A 25,932-nucleotide genomic window follows, 5' to 3' on the forward strand; every position below is an offset into this window, starting at 1 on the left:
AGTATTTTTTTTAATGATTCAAGGGACTGCAAAACACAAACAATGACTATCCTTCATATGGGTGAGCAACCAGTCGAAGGAGATGAAGAAAAAGACAAGCTCCTCATATGTGAAAACTGAAACTATCCTATTTCAAAGCCATTAGCCAAAGCTAGAGAGAGGTCAGGTTTCCCTAACTCAGGAGAGAAAAACCCTCAGGTTTGGCTTGTCACCAACTGGAGTAGGGCTCATGCAAAAAGTCTGTAAAAACTGCTCTCTACTAAGCAGTAGCAGAAATAAATAATAAAAGAACCAACTCGGGGCATCTGGGTGGCTCAGCTGGTTAAGCATCTGTCTGTCTGCCTTCGGCTCAGGTCATGATCCCAGGTTCCTGGGACTGAGCCCCACATCAGGATCCCCGCTCAGCAGAGAGTCTGCTTTCTCTCCTTCTGCCCCTGCTCCTGCCCTGCTCTCTCTCTCTCTCTCTCTCTCAAATAAATAAATAAAATCTTAAAAAAAAAAGAACCACCCATCTCAGGGTAATAAAAATGCCCAGTATGAGTGTTCAAATTATAAATTTACCATCTTGGAAATTAAGATCATATCCCTTTATTTGGTCCTCATTCCAAAATCTATAGCCAGCAGCAATCTGATAGAAAGAACTATATATAGGTTACCCTCATATTTTAGAAGTGTGAATTACATTTTTGTGATAATACACCAAATCTGAAATATTCGTGAAATACTGGTAATTAACTTGTCAGTCTTTTTTTCACCTCAGTTTTATCTCCTCAGTTTCCCATCTGAGCAGGAATTATGGTGATCTCTAACTCCAAAAATATTAGTTCATTAGTGGAAAGTTCATTACTGGAATTAATGTATTACTACTGATGTGAATAAAAACATATTATTTCCTTTTCAGATGAACAAATGAGAAATAATGTACATTTAAATAAAATCAAAAGATAATTTAAAACTGAAATGAAGAGCAAAATGACATTATGTTCGTTCCACTAATAAAAAAATGTCCAGAATAGTTTAGGGACTAGCACGATAATTATTTTGTATAACTTCCTCCATCTGCCCCATTAATTTTAGGTACAAGCTAATAAGCAGTGAAAGGGCCAGAGGGAAAGCAGCAGAAAGGAGAATGAGCCAGAGTTCCAGAAAACCACGTTGCCAAGAGCTGAAAAAGGAGCTCCCGGAAACCCACTTTCTTCAGTGCCTTATAGTCACTCTCTTAAGTTGTACAGGGTTCCCACTATGTGATTTTCTTTCTGAAAGGGATTTCAACTACAGTATGCAATAGATCAGATCCCACAACTACAATATGTAATTCAGGGTATAATATGTACCCTGATTGTGTACTCAGTTAACAGCTCAAAATCTACCACAGGAAAGGAAAGCAAATACAAAGTATCACTGATTCAAGACTACAAGCTCATGTATTATCTAGTTTTCTTAGGTTCTTTGCTATTAATTTGAATATCACCTTACATGTAGTCTATTGTCTAAAGAAGTGCAGATACAGAAGTCAAGTTTAATTATTACTCAGGAACATAAATATGGATCATACTGGTGAAAATATAGCTTTGGTACTAGAATCAGTTTTATTATATTTCTAAATATGAAAAAAGAACAACAAAATTTCTATGTAATTTTTTACAAATGATGACAGTTTAGTTCTGATTTTATTTCCCCACACAGTGACCAAAGAAGTAAGCCAGATTATCTTTAATCTGACTTCTGTCCTACCTAGGCTGTTTGGGGCCACACTATATTCTACTAGTATATGACTCCCACTTAAAGTCATCAATATCCCTGCAAGAGTATATCTGACAGAACCCACTGTTCTCAGCCTCCAAAGAAAACTAACCCACAGCTTCAGCAGGAGGGTAGTTTAACACCTGAAACCATGAATCACTTGATTACTCAGTGACTCTTCCAAATTTTGGCAAGCACTATCCTTAAAAAGGAAGGAGAGAGAAGCAGAAATTGTGAGAGGCAGGGAGGAGAAATAAAAGGGGAGAGGAAGAGGAAGAGAGGTGGCAAGAAAAAGATATATTGAACTACAGAATTATAGCACAGGGGCTGTGAATACCCTCTGGGTATCTTCTGAGCTATGAACAAAAGCCTTCAGAGACAAGAATATTTAGCTGTGAGTTATACATGCACCAACTGAAGAGTGGTTCTCTTTTTCAAAAGCCTTTGCTGGCATATTAGGCTATCTATATATAACAAAATAAAATTAGATTCCTACCCTCATTCCAGACAGGTAACTAAACTGCAGATGTTAAAAGCAAATTTTACAACTTTTGGAAGGCAGTATTGGAAAATACAGCAGGGAGGATTTTCTTAAACATACAAGGCACAAATCAGAAAAACAAAATTACTGACTATGGCTACATTTAGTGTAGTAGTGAAGCATGGAATCTGGCATGAAACTGCTTGGGTTCAAGTCTAGCTTTGCTACTTACTAGTCATGCGACCCTGGCTGGGCAAGTTAATTAACTTCTGCACCCATTTCATCAACTGTAAAATGGAGATAATACTAACACCTATTTCAGAAGACTGTTTTGAAGATGAAATAATAAACATAAAAACACTCAAAAAATAGTCCTGGGCACAGAGTAAGCAGTTAATACTGGCTATTATTTTTGTACCATTCTAGGTGATTCTTTTTAAAAATTCAAATGTTAAAAGATTCTAGAATATACTTCAAGATCTTTCACATTTCAGGCATAATCATGGGAGACAGAGTCTGCACCAAAGGAATAATGGGAATAATTAATTCAACATTACAATAAAAATAGTAATAGTCTCCTTCCTTCCTTTTTTTTTTTTTTTTTTTTTTTTAGAATTAGTCAACTTTCTTGACTGTTGGGTCTTGTGGCTAGGCAGCTGACTAGCCAGCTAGCTAACCTTCCAAAGCTCACAACAACCTTATGAACATTGTTATCACTAATTTACAAATCAACTGTGAGGTACTTCCTACTACCTTTATCACAGGGCAGTTTGACAACAACAGCAGCAGCAATATCACCTACTCAACAGGGCTTCACGTGATCATAGCCTGAGGGCTTTCATGAGTGATCATACCCCCCCAGTACAGCAAGTCCCAGCCACTGAAGGCTGGGGATAGAAATAATTTGTATAGAAAAAAGAGAGGCCCAAAACCCAGGTAAATATACTGTGACTACTTATTGTAAGTTACGCAATGTTCTCCACAGCTAGGGGTCTGGTTAGAGCCACTGTTCATTATCTAGCTGATGCTATAAAAGCAGATAAGGTGCTTTGCCTGTACTTTGTCTTTTCCTATTAAGAATTCATTTGCCAGAGGGTGCCTGGCTGGTTCAGTCGGTAGAGCATGCCACTATTGACCTTGGGGTTGTGGGTTCAAGCCCCATGTTGGGTATAGAGATTACTTAAAAATAAAACCTTAAAAAAAAAAAATTCATTGGCCAGGCTTAAATTATCTACTAACAGATCTGAGTTAATGGATCAGAAAAAAACCCAAGTGAAAATTTAAACAGCAATGCCTCAAAACACCAATTAATCAGGAGCAGAGTAGAGCCATTGTGAGAACATTTCACAAAGTTTTATAATGGCTTACAATTTTCATTTGCAAATGCATTTTATTTACTTTCTGAGTGTATGAAAGTGTCAGAACATGGGAGCACCCACCTCTGAGAACAAACATATGAAGAAAAACGGTGGAAAGAGCAGGGACAGGAGTAGGACCTGGGTTCAGACCTGGCTTTGCCACCTAACTAGCTAGGTGTCTTTGGGCCACCTTCTTGTTTCCTTGAGCCCAAGTTTCCTCATCTATAAAATGGGGTTATCATTTTCTCATGAGTTTATTTGAAAAACTGTTATTAAACATATGTTAAATCAGATTATGCCTGCCAAACATGGTGAATGTTCAAGAAGTCACCCTTTTTCTATTCCTTACTTGGTTCATTACTCAAAATCCAAGTACATATTTGTATCGAGGAGAGATTCAGGAATCCCTGACTTGACATCACTATCTTCAATAAATGCCAACAGCCCAGTCCTGTCTACTTAGTGGAATGAAATCATTTTATCTATGTTTTATAGAGCATCGGCTCTCTTTCAGGAAATCTCTGCACTATTTATTTATACTAAATAATTCACATCACTTCTGAGAAAATGAAGAAGGCATTTTAACAAAAAAGAAGAAGGAGGTGGAAAGTGGGCAAGTCTTTGTAATTAATCTGAAAACAAACAGAATCTGGACTATTTTGGTTTTTCTGAAGGTGGATCTTTACCAAGGCCAATTTCATTGAATGGGTTGTGCAGCAGCTTTTGCAAATTGATACTTAGGCACCTGCAGACCCAGGTCCACTGTTCTTCCAAAATTTCTACCTCACAGATATGAGGCCATGGTTTTGAACCAAAAATGGAGTGTGTGGCTTAATTCAAGTGCACTTAGTGGGGGCAAAAGGATAGAATGTTTGATTTTTGGGAGACTACCCCCCCAAATCCAATATAAATCGTAATCCCTAGAGATTCATAATGCTGGTCTTAAGAACAGCACAGAAATCTTTTTCTTCTTCCTTTTTTAAAATTTATTTATTTGACAGGCAGAGATCACAAGTGGGCAGAGAGCCTGATGCGGGGCTTGATCCCAGCACCCTGAAATCATGACCTGAGCCGAAGGCAGAGGCTTAACCCACTGAGCCACCCAGGTGCCCCCAGAAATCTATCTTCTAATCAATGATAAAAGATGCTCTGGTCCGTCATATAAAGTTCTCTTTTTCTGACAGGCAGGTTGTATTGAGAAGGTACAACAGAGGAAAGAGTACTGCCTTGGAAGTTATACAGCTCTGCCTTTGAATTTTGTGCCATCATCTCCTTGAGGCTTGCCTTTGCCAACATCCCCAACACCTCACTCTTAACAAAAAGAAAAGAAATCCCACAGTCTATTAGCACTTTCTGCACAAAGTATATATTCATTATGGGAAGACTTTTCATCTATTTCCAGTGTCTCACTGTAGAAATGACATGCCGTTCCCCTCTCACAGTAAGCACAACTCTGGTGAGCAATTCTCTTATGTGTAATTCAGACTGACGTTTAGTCTGCGGTGGAATGAAGAGGAATCTCAAGTGGGAGTAGCAGAAAAGAAAAATGACCTAAGTTCCACTAGCCCATAAGCAGCAAGCTTTTCCTCTACCCACTCCATTCTTACTTTGGAGCTAAAAATCAAGATTTGACATACAGTCTTAAAAACAGACCTTTTCACTTGTCACAAAGGCTTTTTCTCACTTGATAAATAATCCTTGGACAGAATGGAGTATTTCCTGTAAGTTCTAGGGATCACTTTTTCATATTTTTATACAGAACTCTGGTTATATGCAATAAAAAAAGCAATAAAAATAAATAAATAAATAAATAAATAGCAATAAAATAATGTTTTATTGTATTTTATTGCTTAATTTTAAAAAGTTTAAAAAATACAAATAATACTCATGATGATAATCCTAGCCACTTCTAAATCTGGCACAATAGTCTAGTTTCTCAAACGTCCTTTGTGTACAAAGAACACTTAGGCCCCACATAGGCCCCACATGCTTTTCTACACTCAGCACTCTTCAGGCCCACTTTTCATAAAGAACAAAGTTTTAAAATCATCTCATGGGTGATACCACACGTGAAAATGAGTAGAAGACATGCTCATTGAAATGCGAATTCTGATGGAGTTTGCTCACTAGAGTTTTGTGGCTAAAGATCCTACCACATGTCTCAGCAAAATGACAAAAAAAACCTGTACAATGGATTCCTTGGGAATAACGTAAACCTTACATTTAAATCCACATATGCTAAGGGTCACACCTGTAATTTGTTCTTCTGACATGGCATGCTGTTTCACACCTCTAGGCTTCCGTCCATATATTCCAGGGCATGTTCTGTTCTTTTCTGGCTAACTTCTAGTCATCCTTTAAGACTCAGTTCACATGTAACCTCCTCCAGATTATCTTTCCTGACAATCTCCCTCTCCCAGCTAGATTAATGGCTTTCTTCATATTCCCATATAAATAAACATACACCTCTCTCAATGTCCTTATTACATTATGTTGAAATAATTGTTTGGGTGTCTTGCCTCTACTGACCTAAGTTCCTGAGGACAGGGATCAAGTCGTATTCCATCTTTGTACTCCAAGAAGATAGCACAATGCTTTGTGCAAAGATACCTAGTAAATGTTTAATATAAATACTCACTAGCATCTCCTTAATATGATCCTCCTAGATCTCATATGTCATACAAGTGACTGAGCCTATGTTACTACAAATGGAATAAACGCCAGAATTTTTATAAGAAAAACAGCTTCCAAGAGATGATACTCCTCCCTCCAAGGCTGCTGAGGAAAACCCAACTGTGTTGAATATCAGCTTAGGTTATTAACATCCTATCTGGCCCACCCTGCTCCAACCCAACTGCAAAATATCCATTATAGGATCTAGGACTGCTACTTAGAAATGCTTTGTCACAGGAGGGCTGGTTTTCTGGCTTACGTGAAAGACATCATTGAGGATTAGTACTGCCAGGCTTGATGTTTGGACTTAATGGATTCATGTGAGCCTGGTCAGATGATTTACTGTCATTTTAACAAACCTTAGCAGAATGTCTCCTATATACAGACAGGGCCTATGTGAGGCACTGGAAGTACAGGGAGAAAGAAAAAAAGCAAAAAAGCAAGCACTTAAGGAAAGCCTGCAATCATAGTAGTGATGGTATAAGTTGACAATAACATGCTGCTTAGTTATGTTTATTAAGTCTTATAAGTACAGTTTCTTTGAGCTAGAAGAAACCTAAGAGATCATCCAGTTAAGAAAATTTGTATTATAGATGAGTAACAGATTCTGAGATATTTCTCCCTGACATCTAAAAGAAAAAAAATAACATACAATGAAAATAAGGAGAGGTGCATTGTTCAACTTAACCAGGGGGTTTCAAGTATTAGTTCATGTATGCTACCGGAAATATCCAACCAGAGACTTCATGCCTGAACATCAAAAATGTCATATGAGGATATACTGATTGACATTTGCAATAAATGATCCAAGTTTCCTTCTGAGATTATAACTTGTTAAAAAGAAATAGTGATTTGAGCTATGGATTATTCAAAAATCATTCTCACACAACTTCAGAATGAAGAATGATTAGTCTGAAGCACACAAATAGGCTAATGCTAAATTTAGTATCTATTTTCTGAGCATGCTCCAACCAGCAAAAGAAGGTGACACAGAAATGTTTTCACTGCTGAGGATTTAAAAATACATATAAAATCCATGTGTGGATTAGCCGATTTGTAAAATTTGCCACCAATAGTTCCCCTTTACATGGTAATTCACTACAAATACTTTTATGACACAAGTTTCCTTAAAACAAAAGATTTGTAAAGCCTCAGCTTAATCCTATTTGTTTCACTCAATTTTGATAAATTGCTAAAGCAATGAAACAATCTGGAAAATTCCACAGGGTTTGTGATAACCTGGCTATCCCTGAACTTTTCTGGCTTGTTCAGTAGCTTGAAGAATAGAGACTCTAGGGAGGGGCTATACACCCCCAATCCCATTTCAGGGCCTAAATACTCTTCTTTCTCTTAAAATGGTCTTGAATACCATTTCTTTGTTGACGACTTCCAAATGTATGCCTCTAGCCCATACTTTGCTTAACTCTAGATCATATACTCAACTACCTACCTAGTATCTCTTCTTGGATGTCTAACAGTCATTTTGAATTTACTACATACAAAACTTAGTTCCTGATATCGCCCAAACCTGCTCTTCCTGCAGTCTTCCCCATCTCAGCTAATGGCTACACTTCATTAATCCACATAATCCAGACAGTCTGCTTACGGAGTCTATGTTGATACCCTCTATGCATACTATATTGCTCCAGCAAATGTTTTGGGTTCTAGTTGCTAAAAAGATGCAGAATCTGACCACATCTCACTGAATCTCCACTACTGCCACTCTAGCAAAAGCCACTATCAACTCTTGCTTGGACTGCTGGAATAATACTTTATCATCAATTATTTGTACAGCAGCTAGAGTGATCCTTTAAAAATGTATCAGGTCACAACAGTATTTTACACCTAAAACTTGCCAGGGGCTCTCTGTCTGAGTCAGAGTAAGCCAAAGTCTTCACAATGGCCTGAATAACCATGATCTGGCACCTGTCAGATCCAGTACCTCCTTGACTGTAACTCCTACTATTCATTCCTTTACTCCACTGCCACCTGCTAGAAAGGTCTCCCTGATGTTCCTGGAATGTACCAGGCACGTACCCATTTCAAGCCTTTTCCACTTAGTGTCTCTCCTGCTTGTAATGCTTTTCCTCAGATGCCCACATGGCTTACTCCATCACAACCGCTTTGCTCCAGCATAACCTTAGTAGCATCTCTTAGGTGTCTCTGACATCCTGTATGGATGCCAGTCCTTCCTGTCTTGGTCACTTTTTTCCACAGGTAATGAGCAATAGCAAGATTTCAGCTTTTCTGATAAATTACAAATAAAGTAAAAGTATCTAATGAAAATGACTAGTTCAGGGATTTTGCATATGAAAAGAAGAACATTTCTCTGATGTATCTAGGTATCTGCAGGGTAAAATGTAGGGACAGCCTAGAGAAAATTGGGAGTACACAAATGGAAGGATATGGTGCTATGATACTAAAGAAGCAGATTGTACAAAAGATTGAGGTTTCTACTATTTAATTCATTTTGTAATTATCCTTTGTTTTCCTTATATAAAGCACTGAAAAAAGATGAATCTCTGCTCTCAAGAAACACATGATCTAGTTGGTGAGACGTGAAAATGTTCGACTGAAATACAGGTCCGATTAAGTAAATGATATCGTATATATGAAGGTTAAGTACCTGAACACAGAAAGAAGCCACTCATTCAGAAGAAGGCAAAGGGGGGTTGGTGCCTGGGTGGCTCAGTGGGTTAAAGCCTCTGCTTTCAGCTCAAGTCATGATCCCAGGGTCCTGGGATGGAGCCCTGCATGGGGCTCTCTGATCAGCAGGGAACCTGCTTTCCCCTCTCTCTCTGCCTTCCTCTCTGCAGACGTGTGATCTCTGTGTGTCAAATAAATAAAATCTAAAAAAAAAGAAGAAGAAGAAGAAGAAGAAGGCAAAGGGAACAGAGGAGATTTCTTGGAGGAGTTAAAAAAAAAAAAAAAAAGAAAAAAGAAATGAGGGCGCCTGGGTGGCTCAGTGGGTTAAGCCTCTGCCTTCGGCTCAGGTCATGATCTCAGGGTCCTGGGACTGAGTCCTGCATTGGGCTCTCTGCTTGGCAGGGAGCCTGCTTCCTCCTCTCTCTCTCTCTCTCTCTGACTGCCTCTCTGCCTACTTGTGATTTCTCTCTCTGTCAAATAAATAAATAAATAAATCTTTAAAAAAAAGAAAGAAAGAAAGAAAGAAAGAAATGAGCTTTGAAGAAAGAAGTTTTTGATAAAAGGGAAGTGGTAAGGAAAGGCATTTTAGGATGACAACCCAGTATGAGCAAAAGCCCATTAAGAAGGAAATGTACTAGCTTTTTAAAGATAGTTGAATAGGAGAGCCTAGGTCGGTTAGGCACCTGACTTCAGCTCAGGTCATGATCCCAGGGTCCTGGAATTGAGCCCCCTGTCAGGCTCTCTGCTCTTTGGGGAGCCTGCTTCTCCCTCTGCCTGCCACTCCCCTGCTTGTGTGCTCTCTCTTGCTCTCTCTCAAATAAATAAATAAAATCTTAAAAAAAAAGATAATTGAAGGGTTCATGAAGGTATAAAAATAGGGCTCTGTTGGGAGATGAGCTCCCAAAGCAGGTCTAAACCACTGTTTTGCACTTTATTCCAAGGATATTTCTGAAAGCTTCTCAATGGTATAGTTGAATAAGCTCCTTTGGAATCTAGACTTAAAGATCCAAAAGCTACCTGAAAATATCAAAATCTATATATCCAAAACCCGAACACCATGATTCTCTTGTAAACCTGGTTTTCTTACAATGTTCCCTATCTCAGGAAAAATACTACTATTCATCAGGTTACTAAACAAGCCAAAACCAAAACCAAGCCAAACCAAAGCCCAGGAATAATTCTTCACATCTTCTGCCTTTTACCCCTATTCAACACTAATCCTATCTATTTTACTTTCCCAATTTCCATCAAATTGTAATACTCTCCCATCCACCTCTATTGCCACAACCTTAAAACAAACTCTTGTCTCCTCTCTCCTGGAACACTGACTGATCTACCTGCATTCAGTCAGACTTTCAGTTAAGCTGGAGAATTTTTTTTTTTTTAAGATTTTATTTATTTATTTGACAGAGAGAGCTCACAAGTAGACAGAGAGAGAGAGGAGGGAAGCAGGCTCCCTGCTGAGCAGAGAGCCCAATGTGGGGCTTGATCCCAGGACCCTGGGATCATGACCTGAGTTGAAAGCAGAGGCTTCAACCCACTGAGCCACCCAGGTACCCCATTTTTTTTTTTTAAAGAAGTCCTGGGGTGCCTGGTTGGCTCCGTCAGTAGAGCATGCCACTCTTGATCTTGAGGTGGTGAGTTTAGGTCCCATGCTGGGCATAGTTGGTTTATTTTTTAAAAAGCTGGTTTACTTTAAAAAAAAAAAAAAAAAATGGTAAAAAGAAGTACTTTTTTTTTTTTTTTGAAGATTTTATCCATTTATTTGACAGAAAGAAAGAGTACAAGCAGGGGGAGCGGCAGGGAGAGGGAGAAGTAGGCTCTCTGCCTAACAGGGAGCCTGATGTGGGCTAGATCCCAGGACTCTGGGAACATGACCTGAGTCAAAGGCAGATGCTTCACTGACTGAGCTACCCAGGCACCCCTGAAAAAAGAAGTCCTAAACCACTCAATGATTAAATTCTTTTAGTAGCTTCCCACAATTACAATAAAGAACAATTATGTGAATATGGTCTATCAAGTCAGTTCTATGTGATTAGGCCCTGGATCTATTTCTCTAGATTCATCTTATAGCATGCTTTCCCTCTCTAGTCAAACTCGCCTTTTTCAACCCCTGCTGCTCATCCTTTCTTCTCATAGTAGGGCCTTTGTACATATACAATACTGCCTACTTACCCCTTCTTCAACTTTCAACCAGACACTTTGCTAGGTGTTTGGTATATACTGATGAACAAAACACGGTGTCTTTGCATTCATGAGGCTTAATGGCTGAGTGGAGAAAAGGAGAGATGGAAGAACCAGTAATTAAAAATGTAAATTGAGAGAAGTACTACAAAGGAAAAAAGAAAACAGAGTAATGTGAGAAAAGGAATAAGGAGGGGAAACCTACTCAGTAGTAGAACTTCCGGGAAGTCAGAAGAATTCCTGAACAAGGATTTGAATTGAGGTCTCAAGATAGAAAAGGAAGTTACTTTAACTAGGCTATAAATGAGGAAAGGCATTATTACTGTGAGTTTCATGTGCCAAGAGAATACAGAATTTGGCATTTCATCAAAATTGAGATGAAAATACAGAGTTAAAGCAATTCCAAAAAAGAAAAAAAGAAAAAGGATTTGTCCATTCACATCTTAGAATTCACTTGGTAAATAATTGAGACTATGTTACCAAAAGGCTTAAAGGAAGGAGAAGGATGCTAAGATAAGAAAAGATAAGTAAACAGGAAGGGGCCCACCTGCCCCTAATAGAGTATACGGATAACTGTATTTACAAGGCTTATATAACCAATGAGTCAGCAAAAAGTCAGATGTCAATGGGTCTCTTCTATGCCCACTCTAAGCAGCTAGGAAACTTGGCTCTCTCTACTGGTTGAAAGAGGGGTCCAAGAATGAGATCTCAGGTTAGACTATAAAAACAATCAACATATCTTCCAGCAATACTTGCGTAAGATAGGATGAGGAAAAGTAAACCTTCAGACTTGGAAAAACCTAAGATACAGGATCTAACTTAAAGTAGATTAGAGCAAAGTGATTCCTGTAGGATTTCACAGATCTAATGCAACCCATTTCTTTAACTTGTCATAAAATGCCTGCTATAGATTCCAAAATCAAGACCCCCAAATCTGCTGAAAATCTTCATTTTAAAGAGAAAAATGTCCTTATTTTCTTGAGGCCTATAAATATTTCAGGGTTACTTTCTACAACTATCTTTTCTCTAATAAAGGCTAGTATGTATTAATGGCAACAGAAAAACTTTTCATAATGACAGAATTGGGTCTGGCAAAGAAAAACATACAAAATAGAACATAAAGGGATTAAATCACAGTATAGGCAAAGAGATACAGCACTAACAACAACTTGATATTGAACAGCAACGATAATGAACCCAAGACAAACACCCACCAACGCACGGCTATGAAAATAGCAGACTCTTCATTTTGCCTTCCTCCACCTCCATACTTATGTTCTCAGCCTATTACTGTTCCAGTGGCAACAACTCAGTAAGAGGAGGGAGCTTTTATTTTCTCTTTTCCACCGTTAGGCCATAGGGAAAGCTAGGGGAAAAAGCAGGGTGGTGGGTGGGTGGGGGGAATTGTAACTGCTCAAAGAAAAGAAAGGATATCTGTTAGTCAGCATTCTTTGCTCTGGAAATTCCTTGGTTTCTGCCTGTTCATGGACATCTGAAAAAACTTGATGATTATCTCTGAAGGTCACAACGGAATGATCAAAAATAATGTTTTCCTTTTTGGCTCCTTGGGTCATCCCTCTCCATCAAACAGGATTCTGCAAAATGTTTTAATTATTGCTAAGAGACAATTCTACGTAGCTGATACAGAAGAGTAAGAATAATAGTTAAAAAAAAATCCAAGAATCCCTCCCCATGCCCTGCCCCCCAAAACACAAGCAATACATTTATCTTACCAAAACCCCCTGTCAGGCAGTCTGCTGATTTTGCTTGCCACAAAGCTCATCCTTCATTGTGTACTGCCAGACCAAGCTTGGACAGTGAAAACAAATCACAACCTCTCTTGACTATGTGCTCTTTCCATTTGTCCCAGCTTCCAAACTGCAGAGGAGCTGTGGCATAGTCTGTCACGGCTGCACATACTTGGTTTCCGAGAATAACGCTGTAAATGAGGACAGCTACCACTGGGAATGCATTCCCCTACCAAAGAGCGAGCCGAAATGAAGCTTCTAGTGGATCCCTGGGCTTCTCACCTTCACAGCCTCAGAGAAGTGCCTTTCACAGAACAGGCAGGTACAGCCGCACCACATCAACATCCCCGCATAGCCAATCCTCCGCAGTGCCCACCTCAGCCTATGTATAGTTCCGGTTCTGTATCGTCCATCAACTCTTAAAGCTTTCTACATCTGGGAGCCTGGGAGGACTCTGTGCTGAATAAACAGAAAGCTTCTGCCAAACAAGCATTGTGTGTGTGTGTGTGTGTGTGTGTGTGTGTGTGGTTTGCTAGAACTGCTAATGCAAATGAATAGTTTTACTCTGAGAATGGAGATCACAGACAGTATCTGTCTCTCTTCTGGAGCTGTGAGCATCTTTTATAAAAAACAAAAGCATCAAACTGGTTGAATTTAAAGCTACAGGACTTGAATTCACCATTCACATCTGTCTTTTACTTTAAAACCAGATAAGGTTTACAAATAGCTTAAAGAAGGTTAAAAACATTCTAAATAAGTGTTTAGGTAGCCTGGTTCAATAAATACAAAGAAAAAACAATCCACCCATGTTTGGATAAAGGACTAAAAGATTGCTGAAACAATTTCTATGCTTTCCTAATATTTCTTCTCTTATTTTTTATTTTAGGTTCACAAAATAATTTAAATGAAACTGAGCAAGAAAAAAACTGAGCATGAGATGCTAAAGTCTTATTCACTATGCATGAAGGGGAAAAACACTTCTGAAGGAAAAGTACTGGAATTGTCTGAAGTCTACACAATAGATTGAAACACCACAATTTTAAGCCCAGGCTCGGCTCCCGCATCATATACTATTTACTGAATACCCATGATACTGCATGAAAGAACTGAACATCTTAAAGAGACTGTTGCTGCACTGAAAAAGTCACTTTGGGATTTAGACAAACTATCAAATCTGAGTTTTATTACTTCATTTGTAAAAGCAGTTCTGTGGAATGTGCACAGGAAGAACTTCAGGGATATAAAATATAGTGTAGCACGTGCAATGTGTAATATGTAGAAACATTTCTCAGAGGTTAATACCCAGAAAGGAATCGGATAAGAAGACAATTTGATAGAGGTCAGTGCCTAAAGCTGTGATAATTCTGTACTTCTACTTAAGTATGGAGTTGGAAGCTCAGCCCAGCACAGTACTAAGAGGTCAAAGATGGTCTTTCCATCAGCATTCACCAACTTCACATAACTTCCTTCATTTAAATCAGACGAAGCCCTCTGAATGAAATCTGAACCACCTTAAATGAATTTGAAGAAAATTCTCAGTTGAAACCATAGCTCCAGAAATTCCTCTTCTATCTCTGGAGACACAGAATTCTGACCTTGACTCTCCAGAACAAATTAATAAAGAATTTAATGACTAACGCAAATTTTGTCTTTGCTTAAAAATTAAGTTGCAAGGTTTCAACAGAGTATTTGTTTCTACAAAAACAACGGAAAAAACAAGCCTACACAGCTAGCATCAACACCAGTGAATGTTTGCTTAACTCTGTTTATTACCATTTTTAATTCATCTCCTTTCATGACAATCATGGTTATTTTAGAAAACTTTGAAAACACCAGTGGGCATAAAAGAAAGCAAAAATTATTTGTAATCTCACCACTTAGAGAAAACCAAACCAAACACTAACATAAGGTTCTTTTTTTTTTTTTAAAGATTTTATTTATTTATTTGACAGAGAGAGAGAGTGAGAGAGAGAGACTGAGCATACGCAGGGGGAGCAGCAGAGGAAGAGGAAGAAGCAGGCTCTCCACTGAGCAGGGCGCCCAATGTGGGGCTCAGTCCCAGGACCTTGGAATCACGACCTGAGCTGAAGGCAGATGCCTAATGACTGAGCCACCCAGGCGACCCAACGTAAGGCTCTTCTATCCTCATTTCCTACCACTGGGATTTTTCTTTTTTAAAGATTTTATATTTATTTGAGTGAGTGAGAAAGAACGCACGTGCATGTGCGGGGTTGTGGGGTAAGAGGCAGAGGGAGAGGGACAAGCAGACTCCACACTGAGGACAGAGCTCAACACTGGGCTCAATCCCATGACCCTGACATGACCTGAGCCGAATCAAGAGTTACAACAGTCATTACCATGGAACTCAATGCAGGGCTCAATCCCACAACACTCAGATCATGACCTGGGCCGAAATCAAGAGTCAGGTGTTCAACCAAATAAGCCACTGAGGTGCTCCCTCACATGCTTATGTTTGACAGATAGTTCTTATTATTCATTCCCTCCATCCAGTTTTCTCCTTGAAATGCAAGTTATAATTGATATAGGTGGCTGGAACTATAGTAGGAGCGATAGTGGTAGAGAAATACTAGTCCTTTTGTTTTCAAAGAAAAAGAACATTTTTGTCCCAAAGTAAAGTGGCAGTCTGTTCCAGAATTTGAAAAAAGGACAAATCTTAGAAAGTGAATTTGATTTGCCTTGGTTTATATTACTGGGATTTGAAAAGAAGCCATAAATATGTTCAGATTTTGGCAAAATGTGATCAGTTTTGATGAGCTTGCTTCCTTGACTTACAGATTAGTGCCTTCATCTTACAACATGAAGATTATTTTTTATCTTCTGTGTAATTTTACTTCATAGCAGAGTAACTTTCTGGCTTTATGTTTGATTTATTATATCCTTAATGAATAAAAAACAAACCAAACCAACCCCAAAAGAAAAAAAAGTTCTTTACTGATGAAAGAGCTGATATTCTTTACAATTGTATCCCTTTAACGTTTATTATAATGTTTTATTGCCATTTTGGCCAAATAACCAAGTATCATTTCTCACCATGATCCCGTCTTAATCAAGGATTCAAATCTCCTTTGCTGACTCTTTTGATTTCTCTTTCCCAAAACTGGATCCAAAATCCAAAAAAAAAAAAAAAAAACAAAAAAAAAAAACCCTTTTAGAATAACTCTTATAACAGGTGCCTGGGTGGCTCAGTCGGTTAAGCACCTGCCTTCGGCCCCAGGTTCTGGGATTGAGTTCTGCATCAGACTCCCTGCTCAGCAAGAAATGTGCTTCTCCCTTTGCTCCTCCGCTATGCTTGTGCTCCCTCTCTCATTGTGTCTCTGTCAAATAAATAAATAAAATCTTAAAAAAAAAAAAGATAGTATCTTAAAAACAAACAAACAATAAAGAACAAGACTCTTAGGAACATGTTTCTAAGCTGGTATCACTTAAGACGACTTTCATACTATACCCCTACACTGGGTCAGGATGTCTAGGATGCTTTTTAGTCCAGAAGCAGATGTTGCATGAAAACAGATTGTTGACCCAAGTTCCATCTGAATGAAATGACAAAGGGAAATTTTTTATTGTAGTTATTTGTGCAGAATATAGTTGATGTTACCTTTATGTTCTATTTTTTGTGGCTATATGAGGAAGTCCTTTCCCTTTTTCCTTAAACTATTTCCAAGACACATTTTGGTAGATTCTGTTTTTATGACCTGAAATAAAATATTAAGTGGTATCTGATTTTCATTGATCCTCAGCATTCCAGAATGTACTGAGTTTTCCTTAAATTTTTATGGCAATACAGTTATTTTGCATAGGCTCAATAACACTCCCATCTTCTTTTTATCAGGCTATAATTGGGTTTGTAACCATATGTACCTGTAATGTTATATCCGAGAATGATTTTCATTTAGTCTGACATGAAAAACCACATTAAGGAATAACAGTCAACTTCACATATGGCACAATGCTTCCAAAAAAATCCCCCCTAGGAAAACTGACCTGATACTTGGTTACAGGGTCCCCTGACTTACAGGTGCTGAGCAAGGTCACTTACTTCCACACTGCAAGCCTTAGAGCAAATGCTGGGATATTTGGTATTAACCTCAATTTATCAGTAAAGCAGGTGAAATTTAGTGAGAGAGTTTCTTGGGCATGGTTGCCTAAGCTTGGGATAGTAAATGAAAAAGGTGTTCAAAAGTCCAATCTAAGATTCTTTTTGAAAACTTCTATATACAATTTTGTAGCTCAAAACTAACAGCTCTGGATTTGCAAAGAAAACTCAATGATGTCTGTATGACTTTAGCATTCTTATTGTACCAAAGTAAATAGGTCAAAAGTAATGAGACCATTTTGGGATCAAAAATAGTCTTTGAAAATTATTTCTGATCAATCACAAGAGGGATGAGAAACTGTCAGCAAAAGCTGTGAAAGACTAAAATGATAAAGATTTCAAGTGTCTTTTCAAGGGAATGTCCACTGTTATCTATTGGATCCTTTGGGATTATGGGACTGCAAAAAAGTCTTCAACTTTGACTTTGGCTAGGTTACTCTGCAACTCTGTAGAAATGGAAGTTATCCGTGGATGGTGTTGGTGATGCAATGCAAATGAATTCTGTCTGGTAGGGAATATAAATTTCCTGATTTCTTTAAGTCCAGTTCTCATTTGGACCAATTTTAACACCCTACCAGTTCCTAATAATTGGTTAATTAGTGAGTTAAAAAAATCTTTGTGCCTGTGTTCATTTGGTATGAGAGTCATAATTTTACCTTTAAAAATAACCTTTAACATTTGGATCCTTACCTTTTATTTCTCAAAGCATCTAATTAAAAAGCAATTGTACAGCTAGAATTAGCAAGTTACAGCCTTCTGCCTATTTTTATAAGCCTCTTACAAAAGAGCTAAGAACTATTTTTACATTTTTAAAGAACTGTAAGAATAAAAAACATGTAACAGAGCAAATGTGGCCCTCAAATCCTGAAATATTTATTATACAGCGCTTTACAATAAAAATTTGCCAATCTTTGCTTTAGATCAAAATCATAGCACGTCAATTGACATAGACATTTTAATATGAGTGACCAACTAGACAATATAGAAGAGACTGAGGATTAAGTCAGCATTTTAGCAGCAGCAAAGTTACGTTAGGACCCAGATTAAGAAAATAGGCTCCTTAACTAAAATACTATTCAGAGATGTATCAGGCATACTGTATATGGAGAAACTGTTTAATACTATTTTTCATTATTTTTCAGACTTCTCAATACTAATTAAAGTTTGCTTGAATATGCCCTTGAACAGAAACAAAATCAAATATGTTTCATTAGAATGCAATTAATGCAATAAATTTTCATACTGTTGAATAAATACAGTATAATTTGGACATTAACAGATTAAAAAAATAATGTGCTAAATTCAGAATTTATAGACAAGAAAATATTTTTCCCCCAATAATACAAATCTAAGACAGAATTTTTTTTAAAGATTTTTAAAAAAATTTATTTATTTGATAGACAGAGATCACAAGTAGTCAGAGAGGCAGGCAGAGAGAGGAGGAAGCAGGCTCCCCGCTGAGCAGAGAGCCCAATGTGGGGCTTGATCCCAGGACCCTGGGATCATGACCTGAGCCGAAAGCAGAGGCTTTAACCCACTGAGCCACCCAGGCACCCCTAAGACAGCATTTTTATTGTGTTCAACACTGCTGAGTACTGGGGGGGGGGGTGCTGAAAATTTCAAACCTCTTTAATGTGCAACATAAACATAGATAAAAGTGAGGAAAATGAATCTTGTGTACTCTTCACCCAACTTCAATTATTAACTCATGGCCTGCACTTCTCCTTCCCCTGCAATTATTTATACGCAAATCCCAGACAAAAAATGTTCTTTATAAAAACAAAGGCTAGGGGCGCCTTGCGTGGCTCAGTGGGTTAAGCCTCTGCCTTTGGCTTAAGTCATGATCCCAGGATCCTGGGATCGATCCCCACATCGGGCTCTCTGCTCGGCAGGGGGCCTGCTTCTTCCTCTCTCTCTCTGCCTGCCTCTCTGCCTACCTGTGATCTCTGTCTGTCAAATAAATAAATAAAATCTTAAAACAAAAACAAAAACAAAACAAACAAAAAAAACCACCAAAAAAACCCTAAAGGCTAATTCCAGAGGCTTTCCTATATTATTAAAGCCTATCTCAGCTGTCAGAACTCATGAATACACTACTTTATTTTTTGGATAAAATGCTTAATGTTCTCCTTCTCTTTTACACTTCACTATATTTTATTCTTGAAGGATCTACTGGGGTATAATGTCCAAAGACCACGAACCTTGTTCTGTTCCTAGATTGACCTTGATGTGGATGTCTAATGACTGGTTAAGTTTTTCCCAAAGTGGCAAAAGATGGAAAAAGTTGAGTCAAAGAAGAAGAACGATAAATCTAATAAATCAATTATCTGTAGTCACAGATGGCAAAGAAAAGATTTGCAAGCAAGACTGTGAAGTTAAGGGGAACCTGGGTGGCTCAGTTAGTTGGACATCAGCCTTCGGCTCAGGTAGTGATCCCAGGACCCTGGGATCCAGCCCTGTGTTCAGCTCCCTGCTGTTGAGTAGGAAGCCTGCTTTTCCCTCTCCCACTCCCCGTTTGTGCTCTCTGTCAAATAAATAAAATCTTAAAAAAAAAAAAAAAAGACTGTGAAGTTAAAATGTGTCACATCAGTTGGCTGTGCATTTCTTAATGTCTCTTCTGCCTTCTTCCACCAGGCCACTAGTTCAGCTAGCATTAACCTCCCAGTGGGATTCAGTAAGAGGTAGGTTTTCTTTAACTCCAGCGGCTCTCCTTGTATAAAAGCAAACCTCCAGTGGCTGGAGGAGCAACAAATGACAAAGCAAGGAACTGGTAAGGAGTTTAAACTCTCTTGAGATTAGTATGGTCATATGAACTTTAAAGTACTTTCTTTTACTGCTTAGAATGAATTAGTTCAGAAAGGAAAGCAAGAGAGGCTTTTGTTTAATGTCAAAGCCAATATCAGAATTATGAGGTTTCAGGAAAGAAGAATTGACCTTCTTTAGAAAGTAGCTAAATTAGTTGTCTAGTTACCTGAGACACTTAACTTAAAAAGTACAATAAGCAGTGAAGGTTGCTCATGTAGGCTCTGCCTATCTCAAAAGAATCATGTACCACCATGTCATCTACCAGCTGAGGGGCTCAAAGGCGCTGTGGGGAGCTGTTTCATAATTGCAAAACATCATAAACCCCTGATAGGAAGATAATCCCCTTACTCAAGGAAGAGCCAGGTAACCTACAAGTATTGCCTGTAAAGCAACCAACTGCAAATCATACGAAAATTTATTTCATAAAATAAAATGGTATAATAAAATAATATTTTTTATGTCATGAGACATAGTATAGAATAGTGGTCTCCAACCTGAGTCCACAAAAGGGTCAAGTTGTTTTAAGGACTTCTAAAGGCCCAGTGGAAAGTGTAGAGTCACTCATAATAAAGTTGTATAGGCAGATTAAAATGAGAAATATTTAATTTTGTCTGGGATTATGACTACTCCAGGTAATGCCTATACTTGTATCATTCAGAAATGATGACTGGAAAAAAGAGAGAGAGAAATAAATAAATAAATGACTGGCTCTTAGCCCTTGATTACTTTTGTTTTTTTGAAAGGAAAATAATATATGGTGTTTGTAAACAAATATTTTCAAAATAGCAGACTCATGAGGAAAAAATATATAGTCTTTGGTGGGACCAAGTTGATTTTAGTTCCTTCAATGTTAAAAAAACCCCCAAACCAAAACAAAACAAAGAAACAAAACAAAAAACTCAGAAATTATAAAATATAAAGTAAATCATTAGAATTTGCTCAAGCATATTCTCTGTCTGGAAAACTACCACCTGGAGGCAATATATAGATAATGCTGTATTGTTTTAGAAAACGCTTTCACCACAGTGAAGAGTTTTCTTGCTATACTCCATGAATGTCAGAGCCATCTCTTGAAAATCCTTACTTGATCTATTTTACACTTTCCAAATCCCAGGTGAACAACAGACCATACTGAAGTTCTAAGGAATAAAACATAAGCATACTGTTCACATTCTCAGAAAATATGAAAACTGCTAAAAATGAAGAAAAATGGCATTCAGTGGGCCATTGGTCCATGTAAGGAGAACAGGAATTTATCTCAATTTATTTTTTGCAAAATATTACTAGCCACAGATGGTGGGGTGGAGGCGGTGGGCTGGGGGAGTAGGTGGGAGGTATATATGAAGCTATTACATTTTAAAGTAACCTGTTCATAATTCTTTGCTATTTGATTTTCCACTAAACTGCAGAGAGTCCTAGTGGTTCCAAATACTCTTTAAGAATAGCCAAATGACTCTAAAAAAGAGATATAACCAAGAAAGAGCAAGAAGCAAGATGAAGACGTCATACTACTTATGAAAACATAACTCTTCCCAAACTTCTTAAAGTTTGTTATTAAAAACCAGTCAAATGGTCAACTTTTCATTCCTTTACCCTTTCTCTTAAGAAACCATTATGTTATATTTTTACATTATAGAAACCATTATAGTATGCTATTATTAACACCATTAAGCTTAGACAACAGACCTTATTATATCCCTAAGATGAGGCTGGAAGGTTGCTGGTCTGCAGAGGAGATGGAACTAAATCTTTGCATTGGCATTCATCGGTTGTGGACTTGTGTGATTTATGGAGCTTAAAACAAATCAAGGCTTAGTACCTCTGAAACAGGACTGGCACTTGCGGGGTTAAGGGTTGGAGATGAAAAACCAGAGAAAGCATAAATAGGATAGTTGAAGAAAAGAGATGAACTGTCAAAGGGGAATGAAAAGACAGTAAGTATAATATTTAGCTATTAACACCAGAACAGAGCATATACTTGATAAATATTGAAATTTAGGACAAAAGACAGAAAAATTTTTCTCTGTTGTAGATTAGATGATCTTGGGGTTAATGTCCATTTGCCTTCCATTTCTTCCTGAGATACTATGTTTTAAAGGATTGTTTTCTGTTTCAGTAGTTTTAAGCTGAGTGGTCACAAGCTTGAAAAAGGTGAGAGGCCAGAGGTAAGAACACTGAAGCATGGTAAAGACTGGAGTAAAGTGGTGGCAGAGGAAATGGCAAAAGAAAAGGCCTAGTGATTCTTCTGAAGAAGGAACCAATAGGATCTGCTGATTATACACTGGAGATTAAAGAGAAGAAAGAATCAAAGATGAGGCCCAAGTTTCTAGCCTAAGAGAATGATGATGCACTTCCAACAGGGAAGATTAAAAGAACAGTTCTGGGGAAAGAAAATTATGAATCAAATTCAGATATTCTGAATCATAATAAGGAAAAAAAGTCAGAAATAGTTGGAAGGAAAGTAGAGCTGAAATTCTGATCCAAAAAAATTGTACCTCCAAGATATATTTCTGTAACTAGTGTCAATATTTAATAGATACCAAGCATGAAACCAAATATTCATATGCTCTTCAGTTCAAATGTATTTACACTAAATGTAAATAGCGCATATAAGTGAACAAGTCAAAGCAACTAAATTTTCTTAATTCCAAGTTCCTATCAGGCTTAGAGTAATCAAAATGGCTGAATGAGAATCTGCACTGCTCCTGAAAAACAGCACAAGCACAGGTTCACTGTCAAAGCTAAAGTTAGGAAACAACTCACCCCTAAACTAGATCAGTGTATACACAATAGATATATATATCTACAGTAGTAGTGATTCTAACCATAAAAGAGAAAAGAATATAAGGAAGATAACATGACACCTTCTTCTGGGGTGAATAAATATGTTCTAATATAGAAAGTATAAAGAATTAATGTCCCTTTAGATTCTAATTTACATACCAATGTTTCTTCAAAGGAAATTCCTAGCTGTAAGAGGGAATGGCACCAAATTAGTGCTGTGCTGAAGGGCGTAAGTGTACTAAAGGCACATTACACCCCAGATGTCTGTGCAGTTTGGGGTTCTCACTTTCTAATGAGGAAGGAAAAGGAGAAGAAGGAAGAATAGAAGGAAATATGCCTGCAGACTGTGCTCCCAGCCAAGGTTACTCTTGACATTTTGGCCATTAAGGCCTTCATGGGCTCTATGAACTAAATGCCAGCATCACTACCCTCCCCAAGTCTTTGTGACAAGCAAAATACTCTCTCACATTTCCAAAAGCTGGGAAGGATGGTTGGGAGGGGAGGGGATAGGTTGCTGGACATCCTAGATCTAACATAATTTTACAATTCGAGAGTTTTCACAAAAGATAATTCATTCTTTAAATATCTGCAAGACTTCAATCTTGATTTTACTTGTCCGAATCCAACAAAGATGCCATCATGTTCACCAGCCTGATTTCCTTAGACTCAACCTATTTGAAATACTTAAAAAAAAAAACCAAACTAACTAATATAAGGGTGTCTGGATGGCTTAGTCAGTTAAGGGTCCAACTCTTGACTTCAGCTCAAGTCATGGTCTCAGGGTTGTGAGATCAAGACCTGCATCAGGTTCCATGCCTGGCATGCTGAAAATTCTTTCTCCTCCTCTCCCTCTGTGTACCCCCTCACTCTTGCTCTCTCTCTCTCAAAACAACAATAATAAACAACAAAAAACCCCAAAGCACTAATATAACAATAAAATTACTTGTTCCAAAGAAGAGAGAGGAAACCCTGTTCTGAGGTTTTTGTATTCCATTGGAGAACACAAACTTATAAAGTGTTCGAATGGGTAAATTAACATAGGAGACCACTAAACTCTCAACAGTAAAATAAGGACCTATGGACACAGGTCAACAATTTGTGGTCCTAGTCAAACTACTGATAAAATAAGGCTACCTAAAAATTATATAAGGCCAATTCATTTATGATTATTTTATGAAAATAAGGGGTGACTGCATATGGAAGTCTCAGCATTTACTTCTGGTTCTCCAGAGCAAGGCAGACAGTGTAGCTGTATCAGTAAAAAATAAAACCATATATCTCATCCCCTCAAATACATGTTTCTATTATTTAAGTATAGCTGGTTGTGGCTGATTCCTGAATTGGAATCTTCCATTTTTTGTATTCAATGTTTTACAGAACCTCTTTTGATTACTAGGCAATATTTGTTTGCAAATTAATTTTAATTCTCTAAAGATTGAGTTAATTTCTGAGCTTTTATAATCATGTAAAGAATAATCACACACACAAAAAATTCACAGAATTCCAAATTAGAGTTGTAGGAAACCTTAAAAGTCTACCCCATGACTGAGTGAATTTATTAGAAATGTCTGAGGGACAAATTTCTCATATAAGGCTAAGAAGCAATAAATATGGAAGACCTCTGTTTTTAAGCCATTATTTAGAAAATCAGTATGGAATTGTTTCTAGTTTGTTCCTGACTAGAGCAGCCACTCAGGAAATAAACATCTTCTATCTTTACACGACATTTTTTGAAAAAATAACTTTTATTTCCTTATGATTTGATAAAAGTAAGTTTGTAAAACATCTGAAGTTAACATTGAGGAAACTGCTAAGGCTTTTATAAGGTATTACAGAATTTGCAGACTGTAATCTAGGGAGTTAGAAAGGAAAAGTCCTAATTACAATTCCTAATAGCCCAGTGCTTGTCTTAACCTTAAGTGGAAAACTTTAGTCAGACAAATTTGTCCATGATCAATTGATAACAATGTTCTTTTAGTGTCTCTTTGTAAACAAAATTGAGATGGGGATATTGTTAGACATTTCATTTATTCTTCTCAACTACTAGGACTCTGCTCTCAGACTGTTTCATGTTTTAATCATATTAACAACAATGTTTCTGATACAATATTCTAAGGTAAGGTACTAAGGTAATATTAATAATACTTCCTTTCTAGAATTTTAATTTCCAAGAATGACTAAGACCTTCTAAACGTATTGCAATGTAACAGGAGCTGTGACTGATTTAGGTTAATTAAGATCCCACTACGCAGACTCTTTTTGGTGCAGTACCTAAATCACTTTGTTAATGTTAAGAGATTTGCTAGAGTACCTGGTCATAGCACTTAATTTAGTCCCTGTTTGCTTTCTCTTCAACTGAAAATTGTGTTAAGAACAGTTGCCCTTTCCATAAATTATATAAATGTGGTACAGCTGAATCACATAATGTGATGACTTCTGCTCTTCATTTGAGAATACCAATGGATTCCAATTCTATGGCTCAAATTTTTAATTATTCTTTTCAGCTGCTTGACATCTTCAACTCTGATTAATCACAGCAATCTCTTTCTCTTTCGCCAAGGATTTAAACAAAGAGGTTGAACAGGACAGGAAGCATCCTGCAGCAAACCATCAGAGACCTTGTTCCAGGGTGATATTTATTCTGAGTTAGTACGATTTTCATACTTTCATTCACTTACTCAGTTATGAATAATTAATTGTAATTTCCCCCTAAAGATACCACAAAAAACGCTGTTCAAGGCACTGCTAAAATCTAGATACGCTGTGTTCAGAGTACTTCTCATCTACTAATATAGTAATCCTATTAAATAAGGAAATGAATTTACTTGGGGGTAACTTAAATTTAGAAAATCTGTTTAGTACCCTAGTAATTAGGGCTTCCTTTATAAAGTACTTATTTATGTGCTGCTAACCACTAGCCTTTAATGGTAACAATTTAGAGCTAAGCAGACTGAAAATGTGTTTTTCAAATAGTTAGCAGCACCTAGAAAACACCTTTCTAAACCCAATTTTAACATTAATAAAAAACTGAACTTAACCATTATAGTTTACCTTTACTCTCTCTCTTTCTTTTTTAAAGATTTTATTTATTTGACAGAGAGAGACATAGTGAGAGAGAGGGAACACAGCAGGGGGAGTGAGAGGGAGAAGCAGGTTTTTGGCTGAGCAGGGAGACGGACATGGGGCTTGATCCCAAGATCCCGGGATCATGACCTGAGCTGAAGGCAGACTCCCAATGACTGAACCACGAGATGCCCTACCTTAAGACTCTTAATAGTTTAGAAATTTTAGATCCCCAAGTAAATGTTAAACGTGCACATATATACTCATTTCACTATACGTTTTACTAATTTCAAATTCCAATTTATTAATTGGTAGATCACAGAGATTAATCTC

General features: G+C 37.5%; 1 protein-coding gene across 6 annotated transcripts in view; it reads right to left on the minus strand.

Moving 5' to 3' along the window:
* LOC111143939 (transmembrane and coiled-coil domain family 1) overlaps window positions 1-25,932 on the minus strand; it is a 253,758-nt gene that overhangs the window by 22,960 nt on the left and 204,866 nt on the right. The window contains exon 1 of one of the 6 annotated variants that reach the window (XM_022497973.1): window positions 13,116-13,172. The exons of 4 other annotated variants lie outside the window; for them this stretch is intronic. In XM_022497973.1, the coding sequence (XP_022353681.1) occupies window positions 13,116-13,172 (57 nt within the window). Of the gene's footprint in view, window positions 1-11,076; window positions 11,118-13,115; window positions 13,173-25,932 lie in introns of those variants that run through there. One more of the 6 variants, XM_022497974.1, reaches the window with a different exon arrangement.

Source organism: Enhydra lutris, unplaced genomic scaffold (assembly GCF_002288905.1).
Source record: "Enhydra lutris kenyoni isolate GAN:26980312 unplaced genomic scaffold, ASM228890v2 scaffoldscaffold10, whole genome shotgun sequence".
NCBI lineage: Eukaryota > Metazoa > Chordata > Mammalia > Carnivora > Mustelidae > Enhydra > Enhydra lutris.